Source organism: Globicephala melas, chromosome 1 (assembly GCF_963455315.2).
Source record: "Globicephala melas chromosome 1, mGloMel1.2, whole genome shotgun sequence".
NCBI classification, from domain to species: Eukaryota; Metazoa; Chordata; class Mammalia; order Artiodactyla; family Delphinidae; genus Globicephala; species Globicephala melas.
Window position 1 is genome coordinate 157,678,809 of NC_083314.1, and position 23,976 is coordinate 157,702,784.

General features: G+C 49.5%; 1 protein-coding gene across 3 annotated transcripts in view; it reads left to right on the top strand.

Moving 5' to 3' along the window:
• Positions 1 to 3,593: 3,593 nt before the first annotated feature.
• Positions 3,594 to 23,976, top strand: part of EPHA10 (EPH receptor A10) — a 42,130-nt gene continuing 21,747 nt past the window's right edge. For all 3 annotated transcript variants that reach the window (XR_009565784.1, XR_009565785.1, XM_030868874.2), the window contains exons 1-5: positions 3,594 to 3,749; positions 6,007 to 6,071; positions 6,756 to 7,434; positions 12,660 to 12,815; positions 13,323 to 13,673. Coding sequence is in view for 1 of the 3 variants with exons in the window: in XM_030868874.2 (XP_030724734.1) it covers positions 3,644 to 3,749; positions 6,007 to 6,071; positions 6,756 to 7,434; positions 12,660 to 12,815; positions 13,323 to 13,673 (1,357 nt within the window). In the remaining 2 variants the exon portion in view is untranslated. The remainder of the gene's footprint in view (positions 3,750 to 6,006; positions 6,072 to 6,755; positions 7,435 to 12,659; positions 12,816 to 13,322; positions 13,674 to 23,976) is intronic.

Below are 23,976 nucleotides of genomic sequence, written 5' to 3' on the forward strand. Positions count from 1 at the left end.
CAGGGCTTGGCCTTGATTCCTCTGGAGCCATCTTAGTCTTCTTCACGAAGGAGATGACCTTCTCTGTTCAGCCAGGACAAATGTACTTCCTGTATCTGTGCAAAAGGAATAGATCAAATTTTCAGCCACCAGCTATGTAACTTTCAATAACTTGGAGATGGAGGTTGCAGTGAAGTTGGATCTGCTCCCTGGAAGACCACTTCTCTATATTTGGATGTTGAACTAAACTTCTCAGCTCCAGCAGGTGTTTCCTCAGCAGGCTGGAGGTAGTGAGGTAAAAGTAGAGAGAAGCATCCCTGCCATCATTACCTCATATGGGGTTTGAGAGGAGTAGAAGAGAAAACTGGCATTTTGGGTTTTTTTTTAATGCTCAGAATTGAATTCAGTTTATTTTCTTTCATTATCAGCTTTAGAACTATTTCAAGAAATTGTGTATTATCCAAAAACATCACTTCAACATTATATCCTAATAAAGCACACCACTGCTCTCTGTGATTAACCAAAATTACCTATGACAACTTACATGGCCTAATTTTAGAGGATTCCCCAATCTCTTCTCTTCCACCTTAGTCTCATTCTGGTCAGGTACTTGTAATATAGTTTTATTATCACATTTCAATTGTGAAACAATGAAATTTCCAAACAAATATCCCACAGAACTACCATTTTTCTAATTAAAATGTTACACTACTATGGTTGCTTCTCACATCCAATATTTACCCCATATTCAAGTTTCTGATAAATCAACTGTAAGTTGAAATTCTGTTTCTGAGGCATTTCCCTGTATACTACGCAGTGCATTTGAAAAGATATTATATTTAGTCTATAATAATTATCTTTTAAGCGTCTCTATATAATTAACAACCATTCAAAAAGAAAGTGCAAATGAAGGAGAACAAAAACTGGGTTCCAGGCACCTACACTCTTATTCCAGGGAATAAGGCTGATTGTCTCCTGGAGACTCGAATATTTGGATCTTGGTTATAGGCTGGAGGGGCAGGCAGAGAATCAGCGCAGCAGCAGAGAAGTCCCAGGTCCGGTTGAAAATGGAGGCTCCAGACCCTGCTAGGTTCAGCACCACGGACAGAAACAAGACTGCCGCTGGCCCTCGGGCTCATAATTAAGCACCAAGGTCAGAACCCCCTGCAGCACCCCCCCCCCCCACCACCCCCAGCCCCGCGCTTGCTATTCCAGGGAGGAATCTGACCTGGTCCCTGGTTGACTGGCCCCTAGCACGTAAAGTTCGCAGTAAACCACAGTTTAGTTTCCATCTAAATCCCTCCAGAATTTCTACACTGAGGTGTCTATTCCGCAGCCTCCTGGTGAGAGTAGAGTTGCCTTGGAGCAACTCTTATTAAGATCCGGCTGATTTGCATATATCCGCATACACTGGGGCTTCTCCGTTCTGCTTTTATTATAAATGAATTGTTCAAACGAAGAAAGAGAAGATTTATTTCACTCCTTCTTTTCCTCTTCTTTCCCTTATTCCTAGGGTCTCAATCTGGTGATTTCCCCGAGGTACCTGCAGGTAGGTGTGTGTTGTAAGAGAGGGTGGCAACCAGACCATCCTATGTGGTTTTCCCCAGATAATTTCCTTCATCTGTTTGCCTTCTGAATGATCCTTGTGAGAATCATAGGGAGTCTGCATTTTGTTTTAGCAAATGGTCAGAACCTCTGGGCTGAAGTCCCTGGAGCTCAGGGACTGAAGAAACCATGGCTGGAGCTTTAGAGACTCCAAAGAGGAAGGGACCCCGTTTTGAAGAGAGGGATGAGGGGTGGTTGAGTGAGGACTCCTTTTGAAATGAAAGGAGTCCTGGGTCTCCAAGCAGCTTCTAAAAATACCTTCTCCCAGCGCTGGGGGAAGGGGGAGGGGAAAATCGAGCGTGCGGAGAATAAAGATGGGAAGGAGGTGGGAGTGTAAGAGCCCTTCTTCAGGTAGATCTGATTTCAGAGCCTCCGCCTGCATTCAAGGGCCAGCAGGATGCCACATCTCCTTCTGCTTCCTCAGCGAGCTTCAGTCTTCTGCTGTGTCCGAGCCTCAGTCCCTCCTGATGACCTTTCTTTCTATGGGCAAAGGAGCTCAATTCCTCCCAGTCACTATTCCTATTGCTGCTGTCCAGCGACTATGTCTGTGAGCGGGCAAGTGTGCTTGTACACATACCACACACACACACAGAAGTGACATATGAAAGTGCCTTGTAAATGACCAGTGCTCCATGACGCCAGAAATTTTCATTCGATTTGGTGCTCAGAGAGGTATGGATTGTGGTAGAGACAGTGTGATTCACCCAGGTATCCTCAGCACAGAGCATGGCACCCAGTAACTGTTGGCTGAAGAGGGGTGGAATATATATATACAAGATGCACAGACATCCAGGCCATGCAGGACTCACATTCATTCTCAAGGTTTCTCCGGCTACTATAGCCTCTAGAGGAGAGGAGTTGCGTCCCCCAAGAAAAGAGCTCTGAAAAGCCACAGGGTGGGTGGAGCTTTCTCCGCTCAAGTTCAGTCCAGATGGTGGCGCTCGACAGCCGCCTCCCTCATCCTGGAGGGCCCCAGCCCTTCCCAGCATCAATGCCTTAAACCCTCAGCTAGCACGTAAATGACCTTCACTAGATAGAGGTCGTGCTCCACGTTTCCTTTCGCTTCTTCAGCGCTGGGTGAACTCTGCGAGGATTGCTCCTCCTCTCGCTGATGCCTGGGAGTCCGGCCGCTGCGCTCCTCACCAGTCCCCTGGGGCGGGCGGAGGGGGATTATGGGGGGGGGGACTCCAGGCTGGGGAAAGGGGTGGTTGTGGAGAGCGCTGCCTGTGTCCTGGCAGCAGGAGCAGGAACCTGAGGAACCGGTAGTTCATGCAAAATCTATCACCGCCCGTCCTGGCGTCCACATGGTTTCCCAGCCTCGGAAGAGCTGCTGGTAGGGTGGGACTCTGTCTGCCACTTTACTCTCCTTTCTCGAGTAGCTCTCGAGGTCGGGCTTGGCCTCTTCCTCCAGCCGCTGAGTGTGTGTGTGTGTGTGTGTGTGTGTGTGTGTGTGTGTGTGTGAAGAGGGCGGGGAGAAAGGGGGCGGGGTGGAGGTACGAGAAGCCGCAGACACTGGAAGAAACCGAGGGCTGGGAGATAGAGGAGCTTCCCAGAGCTTGGGGTCAGGATACCAGGCTTCAAAACCTCCTGCAAGTCCTAGGTACAAGGGGTCTTCCAGGTTAACTCTGAGGCTGCAAGTGTCGTTGCCTCCCAGAGGTTCGCTCCTCCTTAAGCCACGCCCACATCGCCTACTTCTCAGGAATGAGAGGCTAAGGTTCAGCGCTCTGGGCCACCAACGTCGGCTCATCCCCCTCCCCATGAGCCCAAATGGCTCTCAGCGCTGCCCCACCCCCACGGTTTGGAGACTGGCGGGACCCCTTCCTTCCCCCGCCTCCAATTCGCTGATCCGCCCCTGGCCTCTGAAACTCCACCCCTCCACCTTCTGCTGGCGGGGATTGGTGGACTTCCCGCGGCGGTGCATAATGCTTGGTCCCCATGGATGATGGTCACCGGCGAGATCCCGCCCCCCGCCGGCGCTGGGGTCTGGGGGCACTGCTCAGCGGTGCTGGGGCTGGCGCGGCTCGAGCCGCCGCCGCACTGACAGCTCGGTTTGCGGACCATGGAGACCGGCGTCGGCCCACATCCGCTGCGCCTGTTCATCTGCCTGATGCCGCTCTGTCTCGCCTTGCTTTTGGGACCAGGGAGGCCCGGGACCGCCGAGGAAGGTGAGGAGTCTGGCGGCTGTTCTTGGAGCCTGGGATGCCAAAATACAGGAGGCTGGAGAGCTGGGGTGCTGGGAGAAGGAGTCGTATGGAGAGACTGGAGTCGGTATTGGGGTTTGAAGCAAGCGGGCAGCGGGAAGCAAAGAACTGGAGACACGGAGGGAAAGGTGGCTAAACAACGGAGAAGAGAGGAGCATTGAGGAGCTTGGGGACTGGAGACCTGGGAGGCTGGGGAAGAAAGAGACCAGGAACCGTGGGAGCCAGAGGCGGCGGTTCAGGGGCCGGTGAGACGGACAGACTGAGCAATTGGATGTGGGAGGTGTGGGGGCAGGGAGATGCGGAGGTGAGATCAGAGTACGGGGAGACGGGATGGAGCCCGAACGGCGGGGGGCTAGGGGACCACTGCGTGGCGAACAGGAGGTAGAGCGCTGGTGCCGCGGCGGGGGCGCGGGGTCTGGAGGCGAGGGTGGCGGGGCGCGGTGGGGGCCGGGGTGTGTCTGGGTCCGGGAGCTGCCCGACGTGCTGACCAGGAAGCTGTCCGCAGTGCTGATTTTGAAGCGTAGACTAACCAGCGCTCTCCGAGTTGCCGGGTTTGGGGCTGCCCACTGGACCAGAGCCCGCATCTTGCCTAGATTTGGGGGAACTGTACCCTCAGTTGAATCCAGAGGCGTAATATCCAGGTGCAGAATACGGAGGAGCTGGAATCTGAGGCGTTGGCCTCGGGGTTGGTCGGGGCGCTGGATCTCTGATGCTTTCCAATATGCAATTCTGATGTGCTGTAAGTTATACCGAAATCGGGAAGCTGTCAGCGGTCCTGCCCATTGTCGCTGACGCGTCTGGGACCAACACTCTTAAAGGTCTCACCTTGGAGCCCCACCCCCTTGCTTAAGCTCCAGATGAGGAATCTTCCAAGATTTGGGGATGACCTGGGCTCCTGTCTCTGAGTTGCTGCTGTGCTGTCCAAACCAGTGCTTCTTGGGACCGATGCTGAGAGCGGAATCCAGACTGCTGGTCAGATGCCTCCTGGGGGAAGAAAGTGACTTCAAGCCTCTCTGGTATAGAAGGGGCCATGGCTTTATATATTAAAGGAACCCTGACAGTCTTCCAAAAGGCAGTAGAGGTGACAGCCCCTGGGAAAGGGGCTGGCTGAGGAGATGAGAGGTTTTTATCTCTGTTGCTGCTGGCAGGGTCTCTCTACTTTGTTTTCCCCAGAGACCTTGGGAGTCAAACTAAAAAGGTTCAAGTCTTTTCCATCCCTGGTGACCCCAGACCTCAGAAGAACACCCAAGTATGAGTGAATTCAGGGATATATACAGGAATCCTTTGATATGCTCACTTTCTCCCTCTTCTCGACACTCAGTTATAATTTAGGGAACCTGGGAAGGCGGGGGGGATCACTGATCCCCCATTTAAAAGCCAGTCTTATGGTACTTGTCATGGATTCTGTGCCAGGCTGAATAATGACTCCCCAAATATTTCCATATCCTAATCCCCAGAATCTGTGTATATTATCATAAATGGCAATAGACTTTGCAGATGTGGTTAAGGATCTTGAGTTGGAGAGATTACCCTGGATTATATGGGTGGCCCAGTTGTCATCACAATGGTCTTTATAAGAGGGACACAGGGTCAGTCAGAATCAGAGGAGAAGGCAATGTGATGACAGAAGCAGAGATTGGAATGGTGTGTTTTGAAGATGGAGGAAGGGGCCACAAGCCAAGGAATCCAGGTGTGGCCACTAGAAGCTGAAGAAGGTAAGGAAATGGATTCTCCCCGTTGAGCCTCCAGTGTTGCCGACACCCTCACTTTAGACCAGTGAGACCGATTTTCAACTTCTGACACCCAGAAATGTAAGAGAATAAAATTTTGTTGTTTTAAGCCACTGTTTGTGGTAATTTGTCACAGCAGCCACAGGAAACTAATACAGGCTCCCTCCCAAATCATCGTGGCTACCTTTATTTACACTAGAGCTACTCACACTTCCTCGTGGGGAGGTATGGAGTGGAAAAACCTTGTCTGTGTCCTTCACCACATTCTCTGTTTCCTCAGTTAGCTTTTTTTTTTTTTTTTTGGCCACGCTGCAAGGCTTAGTTGTCCCACCAGGAATTGAACCTGGACCCTCGGCAGTGAAAACACAGAGTCCTAACCACTGGACCGCCAGGGAATTCCCTCCGTTAGCAAATTTAAAGTGAACTCGCCAAAGAATCTCGTACTCCTGAACTTCTGGCTTTCTGACACTTCTATTCTCCCCTCTCTCTAGTCACCCTCCTGGATTCCAAAGCCTCCCAGGCTGATCTGGGCTGGACTGCACTGCCGAGTAATGGGGTAAGTGTAAACTTTTCCTTCCCTGTCCCAAGGAGCCTCTGGTGGTCCAGGATTCAGTCCCTTTATCTCCCCATGGTTACATCAGATCGAAATGGTCCTCAGAGCATGTGGTCTCCAGCAGCCCTGGCTTCAAGCCAGAGTGACCTATTAGAAAACGTTGAGTCTTAAGTCAGACAGAAAAAGCAAGAAGACAACTGACTGTGTCTAGGAACAGAAACGTGACATCTGGATGGAGCCAGTGCTGGATGGTGCCTTGCACCCAATAGATCCAGCAAACAGTGCTGTTGATCGATAGATTGACAGAACAAGCAAGACTTGGAATCCTAAAAGAGGCTTGCGGTAGTGGTGGGGAGATGTGGCAGTGTGACAGCAGTTTGGTGTTGTGGAAAGGCACTGGTGGAGAGCCAGGAGACTCCTTTCCTAGCTCTGCTACTAACCCGACGTGTATATCCACTCAAGTCACCATTCTCTGGAGCCTCAGTTTCCCCGTCAGTTGGACTCAGTTGTCTCCAACGTTTCTCCCAGCTCTGCGTCTTATAATTTTAGGGTTGTGTATAGAGAAGGAGGGGAGAAGAGAATGCAAAATGATGGGGAAAGGGGGTTTCAGCCCGAGTCACCGCCAGGGCTCGACCTCTTGGGGGCGCCTTGGCTCTGAGCTGCCCACATCTTTGTTCTCCTCCCCAGTGGGAGGAGATCAGCGGCGTGGACGAGCACGACCGTCCCATTCGCACCTACCAGGTGTGCAACGTGCTGGAGCCCAACCAGGACAACTGGTTGCAGACTGGCTGGATCAGCCGCGGGCGCGGGCAGCGCATCTTCGTGGAGCTGCAGTTCACACTGCGCGACTGCAGCAGCATCCCTGGAGCCGCCGGCACTTGCAAGGAGACTTTCAACGTCTACTATCTGGAAACCGAGGCCGATCTGGGCCGTGGGCATCCCCGCCCAGGCGGCAGCCGGCCCCGCAAGATCGACACGATCGCGGCGGACGAGAGCTTCACGCAGGGCGACCTGGGCGAGCGCAAGATGAAGCTGAACACAGAGGTGCGAGAGATCGGTCCGCTGAGCCGGCGGGGTTTCCACCTAGCCTTCCAGGACGTGGGCGCATGCGTGGCGCTGGTCTCTGTGCGCGTCTACTACAAGCAGTGCCGCGCTACAGTGCGGGGTCTGGCGGCGTTCCCAGCCACCGCAGCCGAGAGCGCCTTCTCCACGCTGGTGGAGGTGACCGGAACGTGCGTGGCGCACTCAGAAGGGGAGCCCGGCAGCCCCCCGCGCATGCACTGCGGCGCCGATGGTGAGTGGCTTGTGCCCGTGGGCCGCTGCAGCTGCAGTGCGGGATTCCAGGAACGTGGTGACATCTGTGAAGGTATCCAGCGCACTGGGGGGTGTGGTGTGGGAGTGTAGCGCGCAGGTGGCAGTTGGGAGAGAGAGTGTCCTAGATGAAAGAGGCAGGGTGGGGAGTGCGGAAGCCACGGGATGTGGAGCCGGGAGTCCAGACATTTTGCGGTGCTTCCAGTGGGTCCAGCCAGAATCGGTGAGTGAAGTTAATGGGAGGTGAATTTGACTCCATATAAGGGGGCATCAGGACCTATATTTTAGGCACCATGATAAGCACCTCACACGGGCCTTCTCCTTTATTCACAGCAATAAAGTCATCATTATTCCTATTTTGCAGATGAGGAAACAGAGGCTCAGAGAGATTAACACCTCACTTGCAGTTAGGAAGTGGGGAACTGGGATTTGAATCCAGATTTGCCCAACTCTCAAGTTCTTTCTACTACACCATGCTGACTCCCCTGTGCATAAGGAAGAATGTTACAGTTGGCCAACTGTATTAGCTAGGGGCTAGTGGAGTTGGTTGCATTATACGGAGTGAGCTCCCTGTCACCGACAATATGCAAGTCAGAGGCTGGCAGGGGGATTCTTTTTTAATTTTCTTTAAATTAATTAATTAATTTATTTATTTATTTTTGGCTGCATTGGGTCTTTGTTGCTGCGCTCGGGCTTTCTTTAGTTGCAGTGAGCAGGCGCTACTCTTCGTTGCGGTGCACGGGCCTCTCACTGCGGTGGCCTCTCCCACTGCGGAGCATGGGCTCCAGGCTCGCGGGCTTCAGTAGTTGTGGCTCATGGGCTCCAGAGCGCAGGCCCAGCAGTCGTGGTGCACGGGCCTAGTTGCTCTGTGGCATGTGGCATCTTCCCAGACCAGGGCTCAAACTCGTGTCCTCTGCACTGGCAGGCAGACTCGTAACCACTGCACCACCAGGGAAGCCCAAGCAGGGGGATTCTTGAGTTGGAGAGAGAGACTGGGAGGTTGCACTGGATGACTACTAAGATCCCACCCAACTCACTGAACTAGAATCACTGCACCCCCTGGGGCAGAGCCTCCATGTTGGGGGTTCTTTTGGACTCTCTGGTCTGTGGGGCACCAGGAACAGATCTCTCCTTCTCTCTCCTATCTGCATCTGGAGGACTGAACGGACTGGGGTAGAGAACATAGGACGTGGATGGACATATCAAATTGACGGTGTCCATGGTATGTTCAAGTGGAGGTAGCTAGAAAGTGGGTCTGGAGCTCAGCAACAGAGAGATAGATGCGACTTGAAGATACAGGTGTGGTTGGGACAGACCAGGGAGAATGTGTGGGGTATGAAGCAAGAGGGCCAATGATGAACTCTCACAGAACAGCACTATAGGAGGGGAAGTGGAAGAAATGGAGGCCGTAAAAAAGACTGCAAGGCAGTAATCAGAGGCTGGGGGAGAGTGTGATTTCATGGCAGCCAAGGGCGATGGAGGTACCCAGGAACGAATGGCCTGCAGTGTTGGCGAGCAGTCAGATAAGGCGAGGATTGGCCAGTGTCTGCCTGGTGGCCCTGGTAAGAGCAGTGTCAGCTGAGTGATGGAGAGAGCAACCAGCTGCAGTGGACTGAAGGACGAAGGCAGCTGAGGAGCTAGAGTCGGGGACCGTAAACACTCTCTGGAGGCTGGGTTTGAAAGGGCAGGAGAGGGCCTGGTGTCTTGAGGAGGACATTCGGTGGAGAGAGAATTTTTACTGTAGATGTGAGCCTTCTTTACACATGAGGGAGGAGCCAGTGGGGTACCAAGTAGGGGGTGGTGGGAGCAGTAGGCCTCGGGGGAAGAAGTATTTTATTACTGATGTGGATCAGAATTGCTGACACATGCTGCTAACAAAAAGCAGACCACGTTTTAGTCAGTTTCATTGTTTTTAAATACTCCACAGACAGTGCCCTACTGCCCACACCCTAAACGGACCGCTTTTACGGCTCCGCTCCCTGTACGGTAACCGGGAAGAGCTAGTAGAGAAGGGAATGACCAGCTGATGGCCTCTCTTCCCGCTGTGAGGTAGGAGAAGGGCATCTGTACCAGTGTACAGTAGAATCCTGGTCTGCCTTATTCACTGCTGTAGCTTCAGAGCCTAGAACAGCACCTGGCTCATATTCGATGCTAAAACATTGTTGAATGACTGGATCAGGTGTTGGAGGAGGGGGTTTGGATACACACTCTGGGCAATGAGAGGGACACACACACACACACACACACACACACACACACACACCCGGGAACCCAATCCCACTTCTGACTTTGGCTGAGACCAGACAAAGGCCATTTGTAATGGCATCAACTCTGCCTTGGGGAGTATGGAGGTGGGGAGGATGCCAGGGAAAGCTTCACAAGGGAGGTGTTATTTTGAACTAGGATTTGGAGGAACATAGCAGTTCACCAGAAGAGAAGGGGTGTAAGATTACAGGACAAGATCCAGAGGTGTGAAAGGAAAAGTTCAGTACGGATGGGTGGGGTGGCTGGCATTGGGGAGCTGTGGGAGGGTTTCAAGAAGGGAAGGAAACGGGCTTCCCTGGTGGCGCAGTGGTTGAGAGTCCGCCTGCCGATGCAGGGGACACGGGTTCGTGCCTCGGTCCAGGAAGATCGGGGAGCGGCTGGGCCCGTGAGCCATGGCCGCTGAGCCTGCGCGTCCGGAGCCTGTGCTCCGCAACGGGAGAGGCCACAGCAGTGAAAGGCCCGTGTACCGCAAAAAAAAAAAAAAAAAAAGGGAAGGAAGACCCTGCAAGTGCCTTCTGCAGCTATTATAGAGCCCTCTCTAAAGGCAGATGGATGTGGAGGCTTCTCTTTTTTTTTTTTTTTTTGCGGTACGCGGGCCTCTCACGGTTGTGGCCTCTCCCGTTGCGGAACACAGGCTCCGGACGCGCAGGCTCAGCGGCCATGGCTCACGGGCCCAGCCGCTGCGCGGCATGTGGGATCTTCCCGGACCGGGGCACGAACCCGTGTCCCCTGCATCGGCAGGCGGACTCTCAACCACTGCGCCACCAGGGAAGCCCGGAGGCTTCTCTTTTTAGTGACTGTGACTCTTGTTCCTTCTCTCCCAGACACTAGAGGAATTACTGAAAGACTTGGGGTTTCCCTTGGGGAAAAAATCAGAGTGTATGACTCATGTCTTCAGATCTCTGTAGGACTGCCCTGGAGCAGAGGGACCCAAGCAGACATGCTAAGCTCTACAGGGCACATCAATCCTCTACAATGAGGTGGCATGAGGGGGGTTACAGGCAGGGAGGCTGCTTTGGACTCAACATAAAGGAAGCACTTTCTAACTGCCAGCATTGTTCAGCAGAGGCGGCCTCAGAGGGAGGTTGGCTCCGCATTACCAAGTATCTGAGCAAAGACTCTGGCTACTGCTAGGAAAGCTGCTGGAGGGTGGGCCAGTGGGAGCTGAACTAGATGACCCCTGAAATTCTGACTCCGAAGGAGGCAGGGGCCGGGAGTCAGGAGTCACTTCCTGAGTCTGCCCCTCAATATAACCTCTTTTAAGCAGAGCCTCTCCAAGTAGAAATAAGCAATGCTGTCTCTGATGGGACCACCCACCTCTAGGACCCCAGATACCCACATACACACGGAGAAAAGGAGCCTCCCACATTCTTTCCCTCCTGCGGTGAGGACCCCACCCCCCACCCCGCTCCTGCTCCCGCAAACAGATCCCTCTCTTATTTCACAATGGAGGTGGGCAGGCCATGCTTATTGTTCTCATTTGACTGATGGTTTCTCAAGGCCAGAGAGGCACAGGAAGTGGCCGAGCTAACACCGGAACCCAGGTCTCCTGAGTCCCAGCCCGGGTGGCTGTTGCCCAGTGGACCACGATGTTAGCTAGCTCTGTGCTTCATTCTGAAGGCAGACTTCCAAAGCCTCCTGGGCTTTGGAGACCCTGCCCAAAGCTGCCCAAAGCCCAGGACTCTAGGCAACACGGACGCCCCTCCCCCCCAAACCTAAGCCTTCCAGATAATGGGAACCCTCAGCCCTCTGCCCTCTCCTCCCAGACAGGGAAAGTTCTGAAAGTTCTTCCCAAGTGCTATAGTCTGCGTCCCTTCTTCTGTACTATGTCTTCTTGGGGCTGGAGAGCAGCCAGCCTTCCACAAGCAGCTAAAGCAGAGGAGAGGGATAGAGAAGTCCTGGCGGGGGCAGGGAACCAGGTGAGGACCACCCAAGCTCTGAGAGGAGGGCCAAGAGCCATTGCTTCCCTCCCTGGCCCAGCTGGTGAGGAATTTTTTAAAGTGGGTGCTTAGCTGTTTCCACTTCAGGCCTGAGTTGGAGGAAGAGTGATTACTACCATTATTGTATAACTGTTGTCTGTACTGGGCTAAGCAGTTTGCATGTTTTATCTCAATCTTCCAAGCACCTTTTTGAGGTAGGTATTCTATACAAGGCTCAGAGAGGTCACCAACTTGCCCAAGGCCACACAGCAAATAAGTGGTGCGACTCAGCTGCAAATCTAGGTTGTTTAGATATAAAAGCCTTTGCTCTTAACCATTGACTTCTGGGGGAGGTGAGAGAAGCAAAGTAACTGAGGAGGTGCCAAGGCTAGAACCAGGGAACTTTCACTGTCCCTCTCCTCTCTCCACCTGGCTGGCTCCACTTTCAAATGGGAACCAAGTGCGTCAGTAGATTTATGATGCATTAGCCCCCAAATAGTGGAGGTGGGACAAGCTCTGACAAGTGTGTGTGTTCGTGTGCGTCAGAGTTTTTGTCTCTGTAACTGGGAGTGTGTGGGTGTCTGTCCTTGGGTAACTGTGGGACACCCCTTCGAGGCCTCTCTCTTCTGTCCTCACATCAAAACCGGAAAGTTTGGTTCCTTTTCTCCCAGTGGGCGTTAGGGCAGTGTGGTGTGGTCTCTCAAACCAGTCGGCTTTGGCTGGAATCCCTCCATTCACTGGCTGTGGGACATGGGGCAAGTTACTTAGCCTCTCTGAGCCTTAGCTCCCTCATTTAAAAAATGAGGATAAAGCAACATACCTCACAGGTTGTTATGAGCATGTAATGAATTACTAAAAGAGAAACACTGCAGTGTTTGCACGTTAAGCGCTTACTAAGGGTTAAGTAATACTGCATTGTTCAGTCAGGAGCTGCCACCCCCGGGGCGGTGCTGGAGTAGCTGAGACCCCCGCCCCCCACTTCCCCATCACAATTCGAGGAGATAAGGCCCACCACAGTGGGGGCAGTCAGGAAAGCGGGGGGGGGGGAGCCAGAAGCTGTGGCGGAGCCCCCTCCTCACGCAGTTCCTCCCCGCAGCCTGTCCCCCAGGGTTTTACAAGGTGTCCCCGCGGCGGCCCCTCTGCTCGCCGTGCCCGGAGCACAGCCGGGCCCTGGAAAACGCGTCCACGTTCTGCGTGTGCCAGGAAAGCTACGCGCGCTCGCCCAGCGACCCGCCCTCGGCGTCCTGCACCCGTGAGTCCCCCTCCTGAATGCCTTCCGGATGGTGGGTGGGGCGGTCCATAAGGGCGTAATCGAGGCGTTGTGAGGGCAGGGGTTCCACACTCGGGGGCGCCAGGGCGCACGTGGGGGCCAGCGATCCAGACGGCAGAGTGGAGGGAGGGGAGCCTGGGGCGGTGATGGGGCCCGGGGCCCGGGGTTGGAAGAAGCAGGACAACAGAGACAGTCCAGACGGAGGGATGAGGTTAGGCTTGTTGGGGGATCACCGTGTGCGCCGCCTACAACCATCCCCGCCCTCACCTCTCCCAACTTTCCAGCCAGGCGGGGGACTCCCGCCCCTCACACTCTGCATCCCCAACCTCATCCCCTCACTGACATCCTCCCACCCCATCACTGACCGCGCCCCACTCCCACATCCCGCCCCTCACTGCTCCACGCCCCCGTCCCTCCCCCTCACTGCCCCCGCCCCCATCCCGCCCTTCCTCTCCCCGCCCCTGACGGCGCCCGCCTCTGTGCCCCCAGGGCCGCCGTCGGCGCCGCGGGACTTGCAGTACAGCTTGAGCCGCTCGCCGCTGGCGCTGCGGCTGCGCTGGCTGCCTCCGGCCGACTCGGGCGGCCGCTCGGACGTCACCTACTCGCTGCTGTGCCTGCGCTGCGGCCGCGAGGACCCGGCGGGCGCGTGCGAACCGTGCGGGCCGCGCGTGGCCTTCGTGCCGCGCCAGGCGGGGCTGCGGGAGCGCGCCGCCACACTGCTGCACCTGCGGCCCGGCGCGCGCTACACCGTGCGCGTAGCCGCGCTCAACGGAGTGTCTGGCCCGGAGGCCGCCGCGGGAGCCACCTACGCGCAGGTCACCGTCTCCACCGGTGCCGGGGGTAAGGCCTTCCGCACCCCGCGCGCCCGCCCGTCCGGCCCACCGCGAGCATCCCCACAGCCCGCAGCCACCCCGGATAAACTGCGATCGCTGGTCTTAAACAAAAATCCCCGACCCTGGCGACCCCCCATCGAGGTCAACCCCCTTCCCGAAGGCCATGGAGGAGAGATTGAGGATACAGGTGACTCTGTGCCTCTGGGCCAAAGAGGTTATGAGTGTTAGTGATTCTGCGGGAGCCAGTGCGTGCTCCTTCTTCTGACCTCGCGGAAAGCCTATGTCCCACATCCAACTCTGCAGTTGCCTTGCCTCTCGTTTCCCGGCAAAAGGGGTGGAAGGTTCCTCAATCTTTTTGCCCTCCCTTCTCAAAAATTTCAGTGGGAACCAGAATCATACCTCCTTTTTTCCTGTCTTAGAAAGAGGGACCCTGTGTGTATCCCTCTGACTTCGTCCCTCGGTCTCTGCAAGGGTGTTGCTGCATTGTCACCCTCTTTCATAGTCCTGGAAACGAGCAAGGAAGCACGGAGGGTCAGACTGTCAGGGGCGATAGAATTCACTGGTCAACACATAACAGTCACATTTCGGAGTCTGGAATTGAGATGAATAAATGAAGACCTACAATCCTTTTATACTACATCTTCCTCATTCTTGACATTTACTTTTGATTTGTCTCACTCAGCTTCAAGTAATCCTTCAAGTATCCTTTGCAAGAAAGATAAGTGAGTGAGTGGTATGGTCTTTTCATATCTGAGAAGATATGTTCCGTTTGTGACTCTGCTTCCCCGTCTGATGGCAGTTGTATTGCAGAAGAGTCTGAGGCGAGGGTAATCGTCATTGTTTTGTAGGTGACTTGAATACGAATGTGTACACGCATGGATGTTTGTATAATTCTTAGGCTACTGGTGAAAATAAACTTTAACCAATATTGACCTCTTTTCATTGAGTTTGGCTAGAACATAGTAAAACTTTGGATCTGCATACCTTTTTTTATTCCTGGAAAATTTTTTTTCAGTTTTTATTTCCAGTTATTACTTTGACTAGAACTTCTAATAACTCTGATCTCTCTCTTAAGACTCTTTCTAAACCTTGAGTTGTACGTCCATTTTCTGATTCTCAAATCTTGTCGCTTCCTTTATCATTTTCAGCTCTTAATCCATTTCCTCTGCCTTTTGGGAGAGATTTCCCAACTTGCCTGATTTTCTGGGACAACACTTTTTTTTTTTTTTTTTTTTACTATCTCTATTATGATTTAACATTTGCTATTGCATTTATATTTTAAAAAATTCAGAATAGAAAAAGAAAATGAGCACCCATAATCCTATTATCCAGAGATATACAACTACTAATATCTTGGAGTATATCCTTCCACATTTTTTTCTATTTCTATATCCATACCTAGAACTATCTACTGTAAAACCCCTTTTGTATAATATACGTAACACAAATTTTTATCTGGTATTTCCTGATAATAATCCTGTTTTGATATAGATGGATTTAAAAATCATGTTAAGGAAATACTCTTCTGTTTCCATTTTGTTAATAAAAATACTTTCACTGATTGAGTGCTGCTCTGTGTTTGGCACTGTGCAATATGATTTTCTACATTAATTCATTTAAATCAAATGATAATCATCTTTCAGATGGTGAAACTGAAGTCTGAGAGGCCAAGTGAATTATCCAAAGTCAGCCAGCTAGTAGTCGAGACCCATCTTTGAACTCAGGTCTGTCTAATACCAAAGCCCTGCTTTTAGCCCCTTGGCCATATAATGCTTTCACTTTTTACTGAACTTTTCAGAAAAATCAGCAATGGATGTTAATTTTACAAAATGCTTCTTGAGCATCTTTCAAGATGACCACGTTTTTTTGTCTTTGACCTTTTGATACGATGAATTCTACGAATGGATTTTTTCAATGTGAGTTCTTTTTGCCTTCCTAGATTATACCCTACTGCAGATGAGTGTGTTATTCTTTTAATATTTGCTGAATTAATTTGCTTATATTTTAATATTTTTTCCATCTACATTTATAAGAGAGAGTAGTTTTTTTTTTTAATTTATTTATTTATGGCTGTGTTGGGTCTTCGTTTCTGTGCAAGGGCTTTCTCTAGTTGTGGTAAGCGGGGTCCACTCCTCACAGCGGTGCGCGAGCCCCTCACTATCGCGGCCTCTCCCGTTGCGGAGCACAGGCTCCAGATGCGCAGGCTTAGCAACTGTGGCTCACGGGCCCAGCCGCTCCGCGGCATGCGGGATCCCCCCAGACCAGGTCCCGAACCCGTGTCCCCTGCACCGGCAGGCAGACTCTCAACCACTGCGCCACCAGGGAAGCCCCCGAGAGTAGATTTTTTTTAAATTATTGTGTTCTTTGTCAAGTTTTAGCATTTTGGGCTGGCTTTGAAAAAGGCATCAGGAATAATCTCTTCTTTTTCTCTGTTCTGGAACAGTTTAAATAGCATAATTATCATTCTTTGAAGGCATGCAAAACTGCCTGGGAAACTGTACCTTGCTGATGTTCGCAATCTTTTCTATAACTTCTTCTTGAATCAGTTTTGTTAATCTGTACTTTCATAGAAAATCTTTTGATGATCTTTTTCTAATTTATTAGCCCAGAAATGCTTATTTAAAAACTTTCCATAGTATCTGGAGTTAACGCTTACTTTCTCTTTCTTCATATTGTGTCCTGTGATGTCTTTTTAAAAATTATTCTGGTCAGAAGTTTATTTTATTGGTTATGACACATAACCAGCTCTTGAACTTATCAATTCCACTGCTCTTTACTTTTGTCACTTATTTTATGATTTTATCTTTATTACTACCATCCTCCTGATTTCCTGAAGTCTTTTTCTAGGTGGCTTCAGTGCTTAGTTGTTTTTTTTTAATATTTATTTATGTGTTTGCCTGTGCCAGGTCTTAGTTGCAGCACGCGGGATCTTTGTTGCTGCAGGCAGGATCTTCATTGCAGCATGCGGGCTTAGTTGCAGCATGCGGGATCTTTAGTTGTGGCATGCATGTGGGATCTAGTTCCCTGACCAGGGATCGAACCCCGCATTGGGAGCACGGAGTCTTAACTGCTGGACCACCAGCGAAGTCCCAGTGCTTAGTTTTTATATTATAGTTTTAATATTTTAAGCCTATGAAATTTCCTCTAAGAATAGCTTTGGTCACATCCAGTATGTTTTTATACATAATATATCACATTGTTCGTATTGTCATTTTCTTTGTAGATATAATTCACATACCATAAAATTTCACTTACCTTTTAAAGTGTACAATTCAGTCATTTTTCCTAGCAGCTATCACAAACTCTCTAATTCCAGAACATTTTCATCGTCCCCCAAAGAAACCCATTAACAGTCACTTCCCATTCCTCCCACCCCCTCCAGCCCCTAATAACTACTAATCTACTCTCTGTTTCTATGGATTTGCCTATTCTGGGCATTTTATATACAGGGAATTATACAGTATGTGGACTTTTATGTCTGTCTTTTTTCACTTAGCATAATGTTTTCACGGTTTGTCCATGTTGTAATATGTATCAGTATGCCATTCTGTTTATGGCTGACTAATGTTCCATTGTATGGATATACCACAATTTTGTGTATTCATTCATCAGTTTATGGACTTTGGACTGTTTCTGCTTTTTGGCTATTAGAGTAATGGTGCTATGAACATTCATGTACAAGTTTTTGTGGAAACAGGTTTTCAGTCCTCTTGGGTATATACTTAGGAGTGGAATTGCTAGGTCATATGATGTCATAGACTGAATTGTCTCTCCCAGGTTCATATGTTGAAGCCTTAACCCCCAGTGTGACTGTATTTGGAGATAGGGCCTTTAAGGAAATAATTAAGGTTAATGAGATCCTAAGGACGAGGCCCTAATCCCAAGGACTAGTGTCCTTACGAGAAGAGGAACAGACACCAGAGCTCATTTGCTCTCTTTGTGCATACACAGAGGAAAAAACAGGTGAGGACACAACAAGAAGGTGGCTGTCTGCAAGTCAGGAAGAGAGCCCTCACTAGAATACAAACATGAGTCTGCAAGCATCATCTGGGATTTCTAGCCTTTAGAACTATGAGAAAATACATTTTTGTTGTTTAAGCCACCCAGTCTACAGTATCTTGTTATGGCAGCCTGAGCTGACCAATACATATGGAAACTTTTTTATCTTTTTGAGGAGCTGCTGAACTTTTTGAGGAATTGCCAGACTGTCTCCCAAAGCAACTCTACCCTTTTCCATTCCCACCAGCAAATGTACAAGGCTTCCAGTTTCTCCACCTCCTCACCAACACTTGTTTGTCTTGCTGATTTTAGCCATCCTAGTGGATATGAAATGGTATCTCATTGCAGTTTCAGTTTACATTTCCATAATGACTAATGATGTTGAACCTCTTTTCATGTACTGGGTTTTCTTTTTGTCATTGAGTTATAAGAGGTTTTTTGTCTAATCTGTATATTCTGTATACCTTTGTATTACTTTCCTAGGGCTGCTATAACAAAGTACCAAAAATTAGATGGCTTAAAACAAAAGAAATTTCTTGTCTCACATTTCTGGAAGCTAGAAGTTTGAAATCAAGGTGTCAGCTGGGCCATGCTTTCTCTGCTCTAGGTGAGAATCCTTCCTTCCTTCTAGCCTCTGGGGTTTGCTGGCAGTCCTTGGCCTTCCATGGTTTGTAGATGCATCACTCCAGTCACATGGCCCTCTTTTCCCTGTGTGTCTCCACATCATCTTCTCTCTATGAGAGACCCTCTCTGTGTCTAAATTTCCCCCCATTCAGAAGAACACCAGTCACATTGGATTAGGGCCCACCCAGATGACTTCATGTTGACTTGATTACCTCTGTGAAGACCATATTTCCAAATAAAGTCACATTCTAGAGGTACTGGGGGTTAGGACCTCAAAATATCTTTTTGGAGGGACACAGTTCAACACATAATGACCATTATGATACATGGTTTGCTAATATTTTCTCCTACTGTGTGGGTTGCCACTCACCTTTTTTTTCCAAAGGAGATGTAATTGACATATAACATGATATTAATTTCAGGTATACAACTTAATGATTTGATATTTGTATATATTGTAAAATGATCACACAATAAGTCTAGATCATCCACAGCCACACATAGTTATAAGAACTCTTTAAGATCTACTCTCTTAGCAATTGTTTTTTTTTTTGGCCACACTGCACGGTTTGTGGGATCTTAGTTCCCTGACCAGGGATTGAACCCAGGTCTTTGGCAGTGAATATGTGGAGTCCTAACCACTGGACCGTCAGGGAAGTCCCAGCAATTTTCAAATATACAATATAGTATTATTAACTATAGTCACCACGCTGTACATTACATCTCCAGGACTTATTTATTTTATAACAGGAAGTTTCTACCTTTTGACCACCTTCACCCATTTTTGTTTTTTTCCTTTCCTTTTTGCGGCACGCGGGCCTCTCACTGCTGTGGCCTATCCCGTTGCGGAGCACAGGCTCCGGACGCGCAGGCTCAGCGGCCATGGCTCACGGGACCAGCCGCTCCGCGGCATGTGGGATCTTCCCGGACCGGGGCACGAACCCATGTCCCCTGCATCGGCAGGTGGACACCCAACCACTGCGCCACCAGGGAAGCCCCATGACTCTTTTTGAATTATGGTTTTCTCAGGGTATATGCCTCGTAGTGGTATTGCTGGGTCATATGGTAGTTCTATTTTTAGTTTTTTTTTTTTTTTTTTAATTAATTAATTTATTTTTGGCTGTGTTGGGTCTTCGTTTCTGTGCCAGGGCTTTCTCTAGTTGCGGCAGGCGGGGGCCACTCTTCATCGCGGTGCGCGGGCCTCTCACTATCGCGGCCTCTCTTGTTGCGGAGCACAGGCTTCAGATACGCAGGCTCAGTAGTTGTGGCTCACTGGCTTAGTTGCTCCACGGCATGTGAGATCTTCCCAGACCAGGGCTCGAACCCATGTCCCCTGCATTGGCAGGCAGATTCTCAACCACTGCGCCACCAGGGAAGCCCTATTTTTAGTTTTTTAAGGAACCTCCATACTGTTCTCCATAGTGGCTGTATCAATTTACATTCCCAACAACAGTGCAAGAGGGTTTCCTTTTCTCCACACCCTCTCCAGCATTTATTGTTTGTAGATTTTTTGATGACGGCCATTCTGACTGGTGTGAGGTGATACCTCATTGTAGTTTTGAGTTGCATTTCTCTAATGATTAACCTTCACCCATTTTGCCCACCTCTCACCTCCACCTATGGCAGCCACCTGTCTTTCACTTTCTTAGTAGTGTCCTTTGAAGCTCAGAGTTTTAAATTTTGATCAAGTCCAGTTTATTTTTCTTTAGTTGTTTGTGTTTTTGGTTTCATATCTAAGAAACCATTGCCTAAATCAAGGTCATGAAGACTTACACCTGTGTTTTCTTCTAGTATTGTAGTTTCGACTAAAATTATTTTATTTAATTTATTTATTTTTAAATTTATTTTTGGCTGCGTTGGGTCTTTGTTACTGCGCACGGGCTTTCTCTAGTTGCGGCGAGCAGGGGCTACTCTTTGTTGCAGTGCGTGGCCTTCTCCTTGCAGTGGCTTCTCTTGTTGCAGAGCACAGGCTCTAGGCATGCAGGCTTCAGTAGTTGTGGCACACAGGCTCAGTAGTTGTGGCTCGCGGGCTCTAGAGCGCAGGCTCAGTAGTTGTGGTGCAGGGGCTTAGTTGCTCCGCGGCATGTGGGATCTTCCCGGACCAGGGCTCGAACCCATGTCACCTGCGTTGGCAGGCGGATTCTTAACCATTGCGCCACCAGGGAAGTCCCCAATGTTTACTTTTTAAAGTAACTATTGTGGTTTTCTTTGAGGGCTAAGGTATGGTAAACACTTTAACTATTCTATGGCTACCTTGAAGCAATGCGTATTATTTTCATACTGCAGTGTTCTCTCTCTCCCCCTCCATCTCCATATATATTAAGTATATTATTTAATCCTTCTATTTCCTTCTTATTGTCTACTTGATGTTCCAAGGACTAAGAGGTTTAACTTTCCCATTCTGCTTGTAATTTTGTTAAATTCCTTATATTTGTAATGACTTTTAAATATTTTGATTTTGCTAATGCATTTTTAGTTTCCCTACACGCCTTTCTCACTTTCTCCACTTTTATCTCATCTCATCCTGTTTCTTTTTCTTCTCCATCTGTTTTCTCTTCGTGGCCTTCTGCTCCTATTTCAGAAGGCTGTGTTTTCTTTCATCTTCTTCAAGATGCCAAACAGCCTCCTTACTTGTTCTTCTAACTGTCATATTAATCGCTCTTAAAGATCTGCTCCTCCTGAGTCTTCATTTTTTAAAAAAATTTATTTATTTATTTTTGGCTGCTTTGGGTCTTCGTTGCTGTGTGTGGGCTTTCTCTAGTATGGCAAGTGGGGGCTAGTCTTCATTGCAGTGCGCGGGCTTCTCATTGCGGTGGCTTCTCTTTGCTGTGGAGCATGGGATCTAGGTGTGTGGGCTTCAGTAGTTGCGGCGTGCAAGCTCAGTAGTTGTGGCTCGCGGACTCTAGAGCGCAGGCTCAGTAGTTGTGGCGCACGGGCTTAGTTGCTCCGTGGCATGTGGGATCTTCCCGGACCAGGGCTCGAACCTGTGTCCCCTGCATTGGCAGGCAGATTCTTAACCACAGCGCCACCAGGGAAGTCCCCTCCTGAGTCTTTAGAGTAATACTTTTTTTTGCTTATTCAGAAATATTTTTTCATATGCCCAATTTCTTAGTGTTTTCTGTTTACTTGTTCTCGAACAAGGAACTAGCTGATGTTTGCCAAAAAACCCAAAAACCAAAACAAGATATATGAATTGTCCTTTTTACCAGTTTGTGAGGCTTTCAGCTGCAAGTAACAATACGTCTCAGTGCAAATGACATTTGACTGAAATGACTTATTAGCTTACCTAAGAAGAGGGGAATTAGAGCTTAGTTAATTCAGCAGCTCAACAGTGCCCTCAAGGACCCAGGTTCTTTCTTTCACTCCACTCTGCCATCCTTATAACATAGGCTGGCTCCCTTATGGTGGCAAGTTGGATGCAGCTGCTCCAGACATCATCATATCCTTACCATCCAGGGCAGAAAAAGAACTGTTTCTTCCTCGTTGGTACTTTTTTTATTTTAAGTTGTGACTCTATTCCTTTATTTCTTTTTTCTTAATAGATCTTTATTGGAGTATAATTGCTTCACAATACTGCGTTAGTTTCTGTTGCACAACAAAGCGAATCAGTCATATGCATACACATGTCCGCATATCCCCTTCCTCTTGAGCCTCCCTCCCATCCTCCCTATCCCACCCCTCTAGGTCATCGCAAAGTACCGAGCCCATCTCCTTGTGCTATGCTGATGCTTCCCACCAGCCAGCTATTTTACATTCGGTAGTGTATATATGTCAATGCTACTCTCACTTTGCCCCAGCTTCGCCCTCCCACCCCATGTCCTCAGTTGCAGGGCAGGAATAAAGATGTAGACATAGAAAATGTTGGTATCTTTTTAAAAGCCAGAAACCTTTCCCATAATCCCTCCTCCCCTTAGGTGACTTCTCCTTTTGTTGGCCAGAACTGGATTATGAACTCAACCCTAACCCAATCATTGGCAAAGGGAATGAGTGCACACAGATGTTTTAGAACAATCAGAATTAACCTGAGTCATCTCAGGGCAGACAGTAGACCCTGAATCAAAAACTGGGCTCAGTCAGCGGGGAAGGGGGACATGGCCGTTGGATAGGTTTCCAGTAGTGTCTGCTGTACTCTCAGCCCCACTTTGGTGCTGACTGATCTCATTACCAATCTATAGTGGGAGAGCAGGTGCTTGGGCTCAGTTTTTAGCTCCATTGTCAGGATTTATCAGGCTTTCATCTAACATAGCTCTGCGGGGCTGAAATTCAACCTTCTTCTACCTCTGTATCCTGGCCATCTGATAACTTTCAACAAATGTAGTTTTTAAAAATGACATTCCTGGCTCTTTCCTGTCTCTGCCCTCCATCTGTATCTACAAGGGATTGTGCCCCTTCCTAGGATGTTTCATCACTCTTCTTCCCTTTGTGCCTACATCTTTTCTGGGAGCTGCCATCTCCAAGTGTATCTAGGCTGAGAGGCACTCTCCGGAGACAGGGAAGAACACTTTTCCTCCAAAGCAACTATGCAGTAGAGTGATGGCTGTGCATTCGTTGTCCAGTTGAAAAAGACCTTGCTTTTTTTTTTTATTTTAAGGGTCAGGCAGTGGGAGGAAGGATGAAGTATCTTCCAAGTTATTTTCAGGACGGGAGGCAGCGTCACTCTGTGAGTAGCATAGCCGGAGGGTGCACTACAATTGTATTTTTCAGTCCAGTACCACTGGCTTTAGCGTAGGTGGAAATATGCCGCTCTACTCCCCATCACCCCATTCTGGCAGTCAGCTGTCAAGATTAGTTTACGGTGACATTCTGTGTTTTCAACTCTTTCTGTATCTTTGGGTCTTAATTAGAATTTGGGGGAGACTGGAGGTGGAGCCTGTTAGATGGTTACCATTTAAAACTGGAAGCCATGTTTATACGCTTTTCTAAGAGTGATCTCCTTATGCCCTTCTCTCCACTTCCTCGGCCCGTTGCCACCTGCCGTCCACTTCCCCTCTATCCCCTGAAGTCACCAGGAACCTCCACATTGTTAAAGCCAGTGGGCACTTTGAATCATCTTGCCCCGTCTCTGCTCAGCATATGACACTGCCAACCAGCGGTTCCTCTTGCTGGTAAACTTGGTATTGAATGCTTGTTCTGTGTCAGGTGTTGTGCTAAGCTCTCCAGATGCATTAATTCATAAAATTCTCACAGCAGGCCTAAGGAGGTCATTCTTGTTTCCAGTCTACATATAAGGAAACCGAGGCTCTTGCTTGTGGCCCAGTAGCTGATAACTGGAAGAATCAGGAAGGAACCTTCCTAAATGTCCTCTTCCCTGGGCTTCTGTAGCCTCCTTTGCTCCTGGCTTTTCCTCCTACCTCTGTGGCTTCTCCTTTCTAAGCTCCTCTTCCTTTGCCTGCCTTTTCTTGGGCTTGTTTCCTGAAAGCTTTGCCTTCTCTCTCTCTGTGCATTGCCCTGGGCAGTTTCATCGAATCACCTCCTGATGGCTCTCGGATCTCTATCACCCTCCCAGGTCCCTTTTGGGAGCCTTGGAACCCCTTATCCAGCTGCCTTTCTGGCATCTTCTCTTGGGAACCCCTCTGCTCAACACACTTAAAGTGAAGTCATGATCTTTCCTCCCAGTAACCTGGTGGTACCTTATTCTGGCATGATTACACTTCTGTTTGTTTCTTTTTGTTTGCTACTGTCTGTCC